The sequence below is a fragment of the Stegastes partitus genome, unplaced genomic scaffold (genome assembly GCF_000690725.1).
Source record: "Stegastes partitus isolate 25-593 unplaced genomic scaffold, Stegastes_partitus-1.0.2 Scaffold692, whole genome shotgun sequence".
NCBI classification, from domain to species: Eukaryota; Metazoa; Chordata; class Actinopteri; family Pomacentridae; genus Stegastes; species Stegastes partitus.
Window position 1 is genome coordinate 90,556 of NW_007578423.1, and position 13,191 is coordinate 103,746.

Sequence of the window (13,191 nt, forward strand, 5' to 3'; positions counted from 1 at the left end):
TAAATCTGTTCATCCCTCTGCAACTGGAAGGATTGTTTTGTGAGGTAACTTGAGGTCAAAGATTGCTGTGACACTTGAAAAATGAGGTGGCAGCCTGTGTGACTGAATGACCAATAGTGGAAACACTTTGTGTGAGGTAGCCGGAGTTTTGTGAGATCAAAATCACCCTGCTATGCTCCAACATATGTGCTTGCCACCAATGCACAGCTTTTTGGACAAATAGATGGATGCTTCATCCAAACACGATTTTTCAGCCTGCCCTTTTCCAAAGCTTTCCAAGGACGACTTCTCAAATCTGTGGAAGGCCAGATTCTTCTGTAGATGTCAGTCCTAAATGTGTGTCAGTGCATCCACTGTGCTACCAGTGCAGTAGTGTGCATGCTCTGTAGTGGTGTACATGTGTGAAATACGTAAACGTTGATCTACTGCACATGTATGGAACCGATTCCTCCAAATGGGCTCTCACTGACTAGAAAAGGCACATAATAGCAACAACTATGCACCTGCAAATATGGAGATGCCCATGTGTGCGTCCACACAGGAGTTTATTTATGATTTAACAAACCACCTGGACTGCCAGGTCGGAATTCTGTGACACTAACAAACACACTGGATTGATCAAATAATAGCTGACCTTTTGCCAGCCTGCAAAAGAGATCACTTTGTGAATCAATGCACACTAAAGGCTCTTCATACAAGCACCTAATACAAGTCTGAAAACAAAGCTAACAATAGATATGCAAACAGGGCAAGTGTTATGTAAAGTGAAACATCACAATTAGGAGTGTCGTCCATACAATTTTCACTTGGATTGGTCAAAGACAACTGGCTAAGGCTGAGACGCCCAGAGATCCATGGTCCATGCTACTGATGGATAACAAAAAACTCAGCAGTCGCCTTCAGCTCAGGTCTGGCTCTGTCGGAAAACCCGCGCACACACACTCACACAAACACACGTAGACACACTAAACCATTAATCCTGTTAGGTCCTCTTACAGGAGCTCATGGCAACAAACTGACACAACCACAAAAGCACAAGCCCATTTAGACATGCACAGGCCACACACACAAACAACCTGACAACAGTAAAACCATCTTGACAACATGACTCAACCTGGTGGCTCTCCAATGCAACTGTGGCAAAATAAATGAGAAAAGGCACTGACCGTGACTCGGGCTGAGAGCCATGTTGCCTGAATTCAAGGCTTCATCAAAACGAGCAAATATTGTCTGTAACCTGAAGAGAAAGAGAGAGAAAAAACAAGGTTAGAGCAAAAGCACAGACATACATAACAATGTTAATAAAATAATTACAATTTCAGAACTACATACATTCATATCAGACTGTATTAAAGAAACTACAGCCAGTTTTCTTCCATAATATGACAAAGAAAATTCACACACAGATGGATGCACACAGAGACACCCCCAACGTCGACCTAGAGACAAACAAGGTGCTGTGAATCCCAAGTGAGAGTATCAGCAGCAGCAACATGTGGACAGCTTACCCGCCTGTCTGTCTGTTAGTGGGTGGGTGTGTCTAATATGGCAGTCACTCATGAAGCTGCAGTAGTAACACGACAAGATTCCTCCTCAACATCCTGCTCAGCATCAGACACAGACACGCAAACACAAATTACGATCCAGATCTGCTCAGTCATGTGATTTACAGGTAGGACTGTTTGCAGAATAACAGGGCAAAGATCTCGCCCAATCCACAGACAAGTCAAGCTAACAATATGGCTTTTCACAAATCAAACCCTCAAACATCTCCTGCTCCCTGAACAGTGTCAGTTACACATGTCTGGTATGACAAAAACACAACCAAGACACAATGACACATGTCCAACAACATGTCCTCATCTCTCATTGCCAAAGGTTAGCGAGGGAAGTGAACATACAGGTATTAGAATCATACACACCGTCCTTTATCTGTCTGTTTCTCTGTCTTTTGGTGCCTGGTTGCCGGTCCACAGCTTAGCAGCTCCTGATAAGTGACGATTAGCGTTGCAACTGGCTCCTCAGCCGTGCAGCATTTTCACGTGGTTCCTTTCATTAGCATTTTGTTTGTCTTTTTGATTCAGAAATAACCGTGCAATTAGTCTCCGGTTCTAACTCAGTATTTCCCAGTGGACTGATTAATAGGTTGCTACGTTGCTGCGCAACGTTGCATTAGCTCCCATGCTAGTGACACACTCTGGTCCTCAGCTCTTTGTATCCAACATGGTGCAGTGGCTCTGAGAGGGAGGGAGGAAAGAAGACGGGAAGAGGGAGAGAGAGAGAGAGAGAGAGAGAGAGAGGAAGGGAGGGAGGGCGTGAGAGAGAGAGGGAGCCAAACAGCGAGAGACCAAAGCATGCTACGGGCATGCGATGAGGCACCACCTACTGTAGCACATACATACTGTATGTCTGCACACACAACCCCTAAGATATCAACACCGCGGTACAGAGCGTTAAATCTCAGGCAGCGTCTTTGTGTGTGTAAACTGTATGCGAGAAGGAGATTCAAGTGGGCCAGTCTGTGTGACAGGCAGCGAAGAGATTCAGTTACCCTTTACATAACCTCCCTCCCATACGCAGACACACACATATTCGTCAGAGGGGGAGGGGCTGTAGCTAGAAGCAGACAGAACGCAAGGCTGCTCCTCCCCCCTCCATATCTTTCCCTCTCCCCCCACTCTTCATATTTCCTAATTCCAGGAGCCCATTCTCACACTGCTGCTGACTGTCATTGAATAAGGGTCACCCAGTGTCGAGTGGAGACGACTCAAAAGTGCAGCTCATTTCACTTTTGAACAAAAAATGTGCGCATGGGGCAGATCTACTGAATGCTCAGTCAACCTGCATCTGACCCACTTATAGGAGACTGTTGTCAGATGACAATCCTTTGTTGTTACTGTTAATAAACCTGGAGGTGCTTGGTGCTGGTCTCTCATGTGGTTGTAGTACAGATATCGCTCTGTCTAAAAAGCCTGTCTCTCTGTGGTTAGTTCCCTACTTTTTGTCTTTTTTTGGCTGAACTGGAATGAACTGCAGGCTACACAGAGCAGAGAGGAAACCAATTGAAAATGCCATGGTTGTGCTGTTTCCATAGAGGTGTAGGACTTTATATTGCAGCGACTTTTGAAAAATGAGCCCATAGTGAGTAAAATTGTAAAAAGAGCAAATGACACCTAGGACCTGCATAGAGGTCAGAGGGTTAATCCTTCTGTTGTCTTTCATGCTTCTGCCAAGTTAGCTCTCTCATACAGAGTAAAAACTGACTGGCATAACACATAAAGGCTGGAGTCATTCACCTCCACCTTTAATTCTCTGTCTTCTACACTCCTTTCTGTGTAATGAGTCAATCTTTCTCTCGATGATCTGATGTTAGGGCGACAGAGCTATGATACAAGATATGTGATTCAGTCAGCAAGCCTCTGGCCACAGCCCTGCATTTCATTTGGAAAACCATACACTAACACATACACACACAACCTTTCCCCAGGTTTCATACTGGAGCTACTTTTCCAAAGACAGACTGTAATCTGTTGAATCATCACAAATAATAGTAATAAGAAAAGTTCCTGCATGCTGGTACTGCACAGCTGGTACTTCAATTGTATTGATGTTATTGCATCTAATATCTATCCCACTGAGGTTTTATGAATGTGCACACAACTACTAGAGCTTCAATATTTACTAGTAAACACAACGATAAAAACAGGTATGACACATTTGTGCTGCACACAATGTGCAAAAAATAGGTATTTATTTTAAGGAATCTCCTAAAAATTGTTCACAACATCTATAAAGAACAAGTTGAATTTTCAGACCTAAATCACTGCACCTGTCAGGCCCCTACATACAACCTAAGGCAGACAGACTCAACAGTCAGCACAGATCCCACATGCATAGACAGCGTGTTTACACTGGAGACAGACTGGCTTAATATGCACAACACATGACACACGGCCACAGCCAGCATTCACAGACGCAAGACTCATGCTGAGCAGTCAGCACACAACACTGGCTGTTGCTTGAATTCCACACATGGGAGAAAGAGGAAAACTGGGGGGAGAAAGAGGGGGTCGCTGTGTGCTTAGAATAACCCTCAACCCTGCACATGTAACCAGGACGACCGAAGAAGGACCACTCAATGAACCCTCTTCAGATGACTTGAACACACACACACACTTTCTCCAATTTTTCCTCAATTCCGTGACTCCGCCCGACGCCTTTGTGCCCCGGCTGCCCCCTCCCAACCTCAGTCAGCATTGTGCTCTGGATGAAAGTGCCTCTGTGTGTGTGAAGGGCAGAGTGGTGCATGGTGTGGCCTGGGACAGAGTGAGTGCCAAGGCCACGGGACCCACAGCCCCTCCACACAAACACACACACACACAAATAAAAATACTATCAGTGCCCACAAAGGGAGAGCACGACAATACAGGACAAAAGCACAAAAACTCACCGTGCAGCTGGAAGTCCTCTCTTTCCCAGGTCTGCTCTGACTCTCTCTCCAACATGACGATAAACATCCACCAGTGTTGTTATGGAAGCTTCACGTACCTACACAGAGAAGAGCAATTTAACAGCCCTCCGGCACATGCACAAACACAAAAAGGCTTCCACATTATGTCTAGTGGTTTACCTCGCATGCACTGCCAAAATAACCTGTGTGTGTGTAAAAATTATGGTTAATTTTCCCTAATGATTTGTTAAAGATTACCCTCACTTACACAGACTAAGAGGTGTAACCATAAACACACATTAAAATATAAACCCTTCAGGGCCCACACTCTATCCTCCAACGGGAGACTTCTGATTTGCTAGTTATGCTGTGAACACTGTTGTGATTGGGCAGTGGGACATTGTTAAAGGGATTCTCTGCAACTGAGGGTGGGCGGGCCTGTTGAAGATGTTGATTGGTTAGGATGTATGTGGGTAGATAATCATTGGGTAGAAGATAGAAGCAGATTTCAGCTTTGGGGTGCAACTCCATGGGAGGTTAAACCAACCTCTCTCACACACACTCGCTAGTGCCATTGTGTGGGTTAACGACTGGGTGCTGGTGTTCATGATTCAGCAGTGAAGCTGGGTGGGGAGGGGGACTACAGAGCCCATCTTCTCACTAATAACAGTAATAATCACAGAGCTGGCTTAAGATGCCTGCCAGCACACGCTGGATACTGAGAGCCAAACCAAGGGCTTAGATGTAGACTGATACAAAGAAGAAACAATGACCTCTGGGATCTCACATTCACACACAGAGAAGGCACGGTATAAACAAATACACTGTCATGCTGATCATGTATAATACTGCTAAATCACTGTGTCTCTTACCTGTGGGTTTTGGTCTCCAGTAAGAGAGCAGAGATGAGGAACTATTTTACTGAGGCTCAGTGGCTGGGCTCCATACCTGAAAGAGATCCACAAGAATAGCATGAAAAGAGTGAATATCTGATGTTGCTATCTCATAAAATCCTTGCCTCGAACAAAGTTTTTGGGAATTCAGAAAACATGTATATTGTTTTTAAAAGCCTGGTATAGAACAGGTTATAGAAAAGCAATGCAAATTATATTCATAAGAAAAACAACAACAATGTGGCATTCTTAGGGTAGCCAAGAGAGCTCAACACACAGCAGCTAGAAAAATAAAACACAAGAAAAGAGAGGAAATATTTTTGCATCTAGAAAAAACAGCACAGGTAAACAAAACACAAGCAAATTTAGAAACGCTTTCATCACCTAGAAAACAAGAAATTCACTGTAAATATAAAAAACCACAAGCAAATAAAAATGTTTTTTTGTGTTTGCTTTGTCCTTTACCATTTAAAAAAAAAAACTGTACTACACTGAGTTTTCTTCATCACTGTGATATGTGAAGCAATGTGGACTGCACACAAGAGAGAACAATGTAAATATGCTGAAACCCAAAAGCCGACCATGTCTGTGCCGTGCTTTACTGTCTACTCATTCTTAATGGATGCTCAAGCTGTCTTTAGCTTTACTATCGTGCAACAGTTTAGCATTTAGCACAACAGTGTCACTTTCCATTAGCAAAAACATGCTATAATTAGTACAGCAATTCTAACAGCCTCGATTTGCTGTGTGTGTAACCTTCAGGTGGAAAACACAGTAAAGGCCAACGTGCGTATATCTTAACTGCTGTCAAACAAGCTGCAACAAACAAGCATCTGTTTAGTCTTACATCTATATGCATGTTTCTTTAATGACACTTGGAGTTATGACAGCAGCATCCCTGCTATCACTGGCTATGTGGGTTCGTGCTGCAGCAGAAATCCTCTCATCACTAATTGGAGGAAATGAGGACAAACTAATTCACTTAGAAATAAGCACTTATGGCGAAAGACTGCAACATCACATGACAAAAGCCGTGGAGCCATTTGTTTCACATGTGCCACCTCTACGGAGTCCCACAAACAGTTAAGAGGATTAATCCTGAAGACAGAGAACATGTGTGTTACTTGAACAAACAAAATGGGTCATGAAGGTGGCAGGAACAGCTCTGTGCACCCCCTGTTGTGTGGGACATACATTAAGCCAAGCTGAAGATGCATGTGAACAGTGTGAGATTAGGACTGCAAATCTGTATTCTGTGTGTATATATATTAAATTCAGTGTAAGAACTAAACAGTGACCTTCTGCACACAAGAGGGAAAGAAAATATGCCACATCCCGAATAGTCTTACACTTCAAAAGTGAGCCTTTTACACACAGATTAAGAAAGAGAAGTAACTCACGTGCTAAGGGTGGCACTGAGACAGAGGCAGATTCCTTCTCGACTACGGAAGTTCTTGTGTTTGAAACCAGGAAGCAGTCTTTCCCAAACATACTGTAAGAAGAGTGAGAATGAGAAGGATAAGAGTGAGAGAAGGTTCTGCCAGGTAACTCATCAGTGGTTGAAGAGATTACAGAGGACAGAGGAGGTTACAATCTGTGGAGGTGTGCATGTGTGGTGTGTGTGTGCAGGTAATACAAAACAGAGTAGATGTAGCCACTGTAATTCCTCTAATGCCCAGAAGAGGGAGATACAACACAGATTGCCTCTGTGTTGTAGTGAGAATATATTATTAAAGTGCAGGTGGCAGTGATTTGCTTGCTGTGTTCCTGTTCTGCATCTTAAACACGCACTTTTCCAAATGATTAGAATGACTACAATTGATGTTAATAGGCTGCAGCCAACAAAATGTACAATATAACAATGCTTTTCACAGCTGCAACTTTTCATACCATCTGCTGTCACTTTCTAAATCTAAAATACAGTCCTGCTTTTTTTTTTTTTTTTTAAATGAAAGCCGATGACCACTCTGGATTGACACCTAAATCAGCTTTGCATGACAAAAAACTATCACTTCTTTTGGACGCCTGTCATGTGGTGCAAGTGGCGCATGACATCAATCAATCGCATTACAAGAGGATTTGTGTGATCAGGGTCCCGAGATGACGATTTTTATGTACATGTCTGTGTGAATCTCACCATGGGCGAGGCAGTCTGCTCCATGCAGCGGAGGATGAGCGCTTGGCTGTTTTCCCTGACCTGGTCCTTCCCATCACCCAGCCTGTCCACCAGAGCTGGCAAGACTACAGACAGAGAAAGAGAAGGACAAAGGGAGCGAGAGAAAAAGAGGGTGGGGGTGGTGATGAGAGTCAGAATATGAAAAATGCAGTTCAATGTGTACCTATGTCAAGTACAAGAGAAATTAGGCCACACATGACACCAAAATCTGTACTGGATTTAAATGCCAAAGATAATAAAGACTGCCCCCAAGTGGAGCGCTTTTAAAAGACAGCTCCATACAAAAGTGCGTGTTCACATTTAGTACGGTCTGTGGGTGTGTGGCAGAGGAAGAAACTCAGTGTAATGTAAAAGCTGAAGCAATACCACCATCGACACCAGGGCTCTGACAAGACAAGGGAAAAGAGTGGACGGGAAATGGACCGTGACTAAAACAATGTCAAGATCATCAAAGCTCTCGTGTCAGTGAGGCCGATGCAGTGACACACAGTAAAGAATAAAAACCGAGAGCCTTTAAATGCTGGCGTTCCAGAGAACTAAAATGAACCAAGGTTACTCTCATCTCTATGAAAGAAGGAACGTTGTTAATAAAAAATATATATCATCGGCTTTGTACATTTTGAGCTTCAGTATTACATACAGTGACATAGCTGCTTTTAATTTTAAAAAGTTCTTGCTAATATGAATTTTTAATCTCCAAAGAAGCTATCCTATTTAAATGAAGGGTTTGACAACATTCTATATTTCTCTTAAATCTTACAAAAAAAAGCAAAACTAACAATGAACATACTCTACTTACAAGAACTGCCAGTGTAACCAAGGCCTAACATAACTTAATTTCTGTTACATAGACTTCCATTGTTATGACATGTTTGTTCATTACAATGAACCCACTCACAGCAGTTTATTTTGAGTTGAGCCCATGTACACCGTCATACCTCCATAAATACTCACAAGCACATTTTCACAGCTTAAAATAGCCCCTAACAAATAAATGATTTAAATTATGTTTGCGAAAAAATATAGTGCCTATTTTAGGAAGCTTGATAACCTTTAATAAAAATGAATGCAGCATATTTTTGAGCTCATTTTAAAGAATTATGTTCCTGTTGATTCCAGAGGGGCTTCTGGATGACAGCGGCGGATATATTTGGTTCAGTAAGTAGAGAGAGATTTACTGACATTTACAGAAACATACAGCTGTGGCAGCCTCATGCTTTAACTCAAAGTCCAAAATACAGGTCAAAGTTTAAGGTGATTTCTGATAAACATTCTGAGTCACAAAAAAACTTCAAACCTTTCTCTGTCATTCACTCAATGAGATAACATAAATAAACAGGGAATGGCATGAGCACACACACACACACTCCTACCCACATTCTTCATCTGAAACATCAGCGAGGGGAGTGATAGAGTGATGTCATCCGTCCTTTTCCTGTGTGTATGCGTACGTTATGCTACCAAAACAGCTGGTTGCCTTGGCAACAGGGACAATACCCTCAAACATGAAAACATGACAGGGGAGGCATTGTTGCACACACCAGCGTCATTTGCTGTAGTAAAGATGAAAACATACACACAGACTTCAACGGAACTATCCAACTTGGAGGTCACACAGCTGCCAGGCCAATCACATCACTTCATTTTATCTGTCAAGCTGCAAACAAGGCACTATAATTGAGTCAGAGCTACATCTCTACGTGCGCTGTATGTTTCACTTGCGTTTTCACCTCACACAAGGGAGCGACTTGGCAGGATGGCCAAGAGCGCGGTGTCAAAGTGAACGCACAAACACGCGCACGCACGCACATACACACTGTAATTGCAGCAGCCCTGTATAATAAGTCAGGCCTGTAGATCAATACAATCACTCAGTGTCAATGATCTCATCTTCCTCCCCTCAGTGTGCATGTGTGGGAAGAGGGTGGGTGCAGTGAGAAGGAGGGAGTGCTCAGGAAAGGAGAGATGGAAGTCAGATGGAGAGAGGGAGATTCCAGAACCGGCGGTGGTTCAGAGAGTTGTTTTTACCATCAACGTGAAGCACAGAGTTCCATTACACACACACACAAACTCAGCTCGGCTAAGGCACTGTCCTGGACGGTGAGCGGATATACAGTGTGTGTGTATACTGGTTCGTGTGGTGGCAGACTTTGCACAGTGTGACAGGCCCAGTCATCCCAGAGCTGCACTGCAGGGTTGAGCATGTTTGCTGGTGACAAGAGCCAGTCTGGCTGACAAAGACAGCTGGTGGCACCTTAAGCGGGTACAGACAAGGGCTGGCACTGACATAACACGCACTTACAAAGCATGAAATCCGACACGAGATTCAGTCTGTGAAGTCATGAATGCAAGGTGTGGTTTTGGGGTGTAATAGGGTGAGCTGTAGCTGAAGAACAGAGACTAAAACATGTGTAATAGACAGGGGGTGGTGCCAGGCTTGACAGCAGTGTTGCTATTCTGTCTCTGGGGAACCACAAAGTGGAAGTGAGAGACAAAATGGAAGGACATGTGCCAAAACGCTGAAGAGTCTGTACAACAACACATAAACTACCTCACTAAGAATGGAGAAGCAAAACTGAGTCAGTATGCACAGTTTTTGTGAGGCTACCTATTTTTCAGTCCGAAAGCTGCTTGAACTAAAGTCAGTGGGACAACCTTGTCCTTGACAGACACTCACTGCTTAAGATAATGGATGAAGCACTTTGCAGAAAGCATGAACTTTTGAGCCTGATGAACTGAACAAAGGAAGAGATCCTTATAATCCCTCTCACAAAGGAGGACAAGGTAGATGATGAGTGTGCGCTGGCTATAGAATGGCTGAAAACAGGTTTGTGCACGTTCGCTATCCGTTTCATGCACAAAAGATCCACTAGAAAACATAAAAAGCATTTGTGCATCATAAAGTTTTTTTCTACAGCATTTCATAAGTAGTGAAAGCTTACTTTGAGAACAACTATAATCTTTTCATGACTGAGTTTCACTGTACGAGCACAACCTAAAGGAAATCCAAGGTGGAGGTAGGCAACATATCTCACCTGTGCCAAGGTATCCTTTGAATCGTTCTCCCAAGCGATCCACAAATGCACCACAGATGTCTATCCCCAACAACGCCACCTACAAAACACAGTGAGAGAAGGACAAAGGTTACAGCAGGTCACACCCAATAATTAATGCATGGATTCTGGTCTAGAGATTTCCACACCGACTAATATCACTGTCTGTACATAAACCACAGTTGCAACATTGATAGAAAGAAGTATGATCTGATTCTCACTGCAGAGGGTTTTAGCATAATGTAAAGTCTATCTTGGGATCCTGACTGGATTTTTAAAAAGCTGCTTCAAGTTGTCACCCGAGTTTTTGCTGACTCGGCAGACAGTGGAGAAATTTTACCACGGGATCAAAGTCATGCCTTTACTCAGTCATAAAACTCAGGCCAGTCAGTCTGCCATGTGCTTTTTAAATCTTTCTGAATCCCCAAAAATCAGATGTCTAGATAAGCCTCATAGTGTGACACAAATAAAACACCTAGCCGAGACTGGAAATTAGAATATACCAGAGGAAAAAAATCCAGCGAAGAAATCCAATTCATGGTTTTACTGTCTGTATAATAAAATGACTTCACTTTTATTCAGAATGCCAAATGTCCATATTGGGAGTCCAATTGTTGTCAGATGATTCATGTGGTTGTCCAGCAATCTGGTGATAATTAAGTGAAATGGGGCAGCAGACCGAATGAGCTGCACCGAACACTGATGTTTATACCAGGCTACTTTAAAGAGCCCACATTATGCTTTTAGGGTCTTTCCCAGTTTTTTTAGTGTGTAATTGCTTTTTGTGCATGTAAAAGGGCTGGCAAACTTACAAAGCCCAAAGTTCACGCTAAACAGAGTTATTCAATGCTTTCAAAACAATGCTTCTTACCTGCCTGAAAACCCTCATTCAAAGGCAAGGGGCTTCTTCCCTGACTTATTAACGTTACCATGTGGCACATTTGCATAGTCGAGAGTCTAATTTGACATCACTCCAAACACAGAACGAGCACCTTCCCTGCAAGCTGCCATTGTTTCCTCGCTAGAGTCACATCTGGTAGGACGCTCTGCCTATACTCATAGATCTGGGATTCTGTACATAACCTTCATTACCTCTCTTTGGTTATGGCAGCTGACCAATGAGAGCAAATGTGTTTTTTGGGGGGGGAATAGTGCCTTTAACAGACAAAGGGTGAGAAGAGATACTACAGCAATGCACAGTATAACAAAACTATGACATTGGATTTCATCATTAAAGTATAAAAACATAATCTAACAGTATCCAAGAATTAAAAAAACAAAACAGTAAATAAGCATAACACGGGTTCTTTGAGTTAGCATATGCATAAAAACCTGAATGCAACACCGACATTTTAATCATCTTAAATGGCCATCCTTAACTGCGAAAATAAATGTCACATTTAATGGTTAACGCCACACTGTGTCAGATGTTACTGCATGTCAGCAGCTGTGGCACTCTTGATTATGTAACACTGTTGTGTCCTCTTTATACTACCTGCATAACAGCAGCTAAAGGAAGCACACACTGGTTTGCACGTAAGAGTAGCCATAAAATTCTAATGACTTGGATGTCAGCATAATTACCAGATTCACCTGTGGAATAAAACGCGGGGGCGACACCATAATAACATATACGCATCACATTTATGATGTCATGACGTTTGCGAAAGTCATCCTTAATAGTCCCCTCCCTAACTCATCGCTTTTGCCCCTCGCTGCAAAGGGAAAAAAAAAAGGTCTGTGACATGAGTAGTAGGGGGAAGGTAGACAAATTTTTGTGTCTAGCAGTAGAGTTGAGTTTTTCCACTGTGTTTCTGATTAGAATCACATCCCACACTGCGCTGCGCTCCTGGAATGCTTGTTTTGGCAGTGCTGTGGCAAAACTGAACAGTCCAAAAAGAAAATCCATTTGAACATTATTCTCCAGACTCTGTCCTGTAATGAGTTGGGAGTCGGACTGCAGCTTTTTCCTATTTTAGTCAAAGGAAGAGCAGAGCCAGGTAACTCCAGTAACAACGAAAACGGGGGAGAGAACGGGAGCGATGGGGAAAACAGGAAACGGGGATGAAGGCCAAGCAATACCACCGAAAACAAAAATCACCTGGAGAAGAAAGATGCGCCCCAGGTCAATATGAGGACTCCCTCATACTGACCTAAATTAGGGGGAAGGGGTTGGAGGAGAGGAAAAACAGCAGGAGAAAGAAGAAACTGTGCAGGATGGAAACAGCCCCGAGGCCTCCCCTCCCCCTCCTCCACCCAGCACCCCAACAAGCCTGGCGCCCACAACCATATGGCATCTTCACTTGGAGAGACAGATAGGAGAAGATAGAGGATGAGAGAAGGAAGGGAACGTGCTTGTTATCTGCCTTGGACACATGAAAATAGTAGGTTTCTCCTGCTTCACAGACTTTGCGACTATGGATGAGGAGGAAATGAGGGAGGAAGGCTGAGAGTAAAAAGTGGGCGCTTGGGTTTCACCGAAAAATACTTAAAACACTGGGCGTGTGATTGAGTAATGAAAACATATTCTACAACAGACTACTGCATCTCCAGACTGTGAGCTTCAAAATATCAGAGTGACTAAGGTATGTTGGGAAGAAAAAAAAAGCCCTGTAAATA

At 43.2% G+C, this 13,191-nt stretch overlaps 1 protein-coding gene across 14 annotated transcripts in view; it reads right to left on the reverse strand.

Annotated features, from left to right (window-relative positions):
• clasp2 (cytoplasmic linker associated protein 2) overlaps positions 1–13,191 on the reverse strand; it is a 61,203-nt gene that overhangs the window by 44,034 nt on the left and 3,978 nt on the right. For 13 of the 14 annotated variants that reach the window (XM_008290708.1, XM_008290720.1, XM_008290719.1 and 10 more), the window contains exons 2-7: positions 10,555–10,633; positions 7,481–7,584; positions 6,744–6,835; positions 5,323–5,398; positions 4,451–4,548; positions 1,167–1,237 (exon numbers count right to left, since the gene is read on the reverse strand). In XM_008290708.1, coding sequence (XP_008288930.1) covers positions 1,167–1,237; positions 4,451–4,548; positions 5,323–5,398; positions 6,744–6,835; positions 7,481–7,584; positions 10,555–10,633 — 520 coding nt within the window. Of the gene's footprint in view, positions 1–1,166; positions 1,238–1,922; positions 2,023–4,450; positions 4,549–5,322; positions 5,399–6,743; positions 6,836–7,480; positions 7,585–10,554; positions 10,634–13,191 lie in introns of those variants that run through there. The other variant, XM_008290721.1, reaches the window with a different exon arrangement.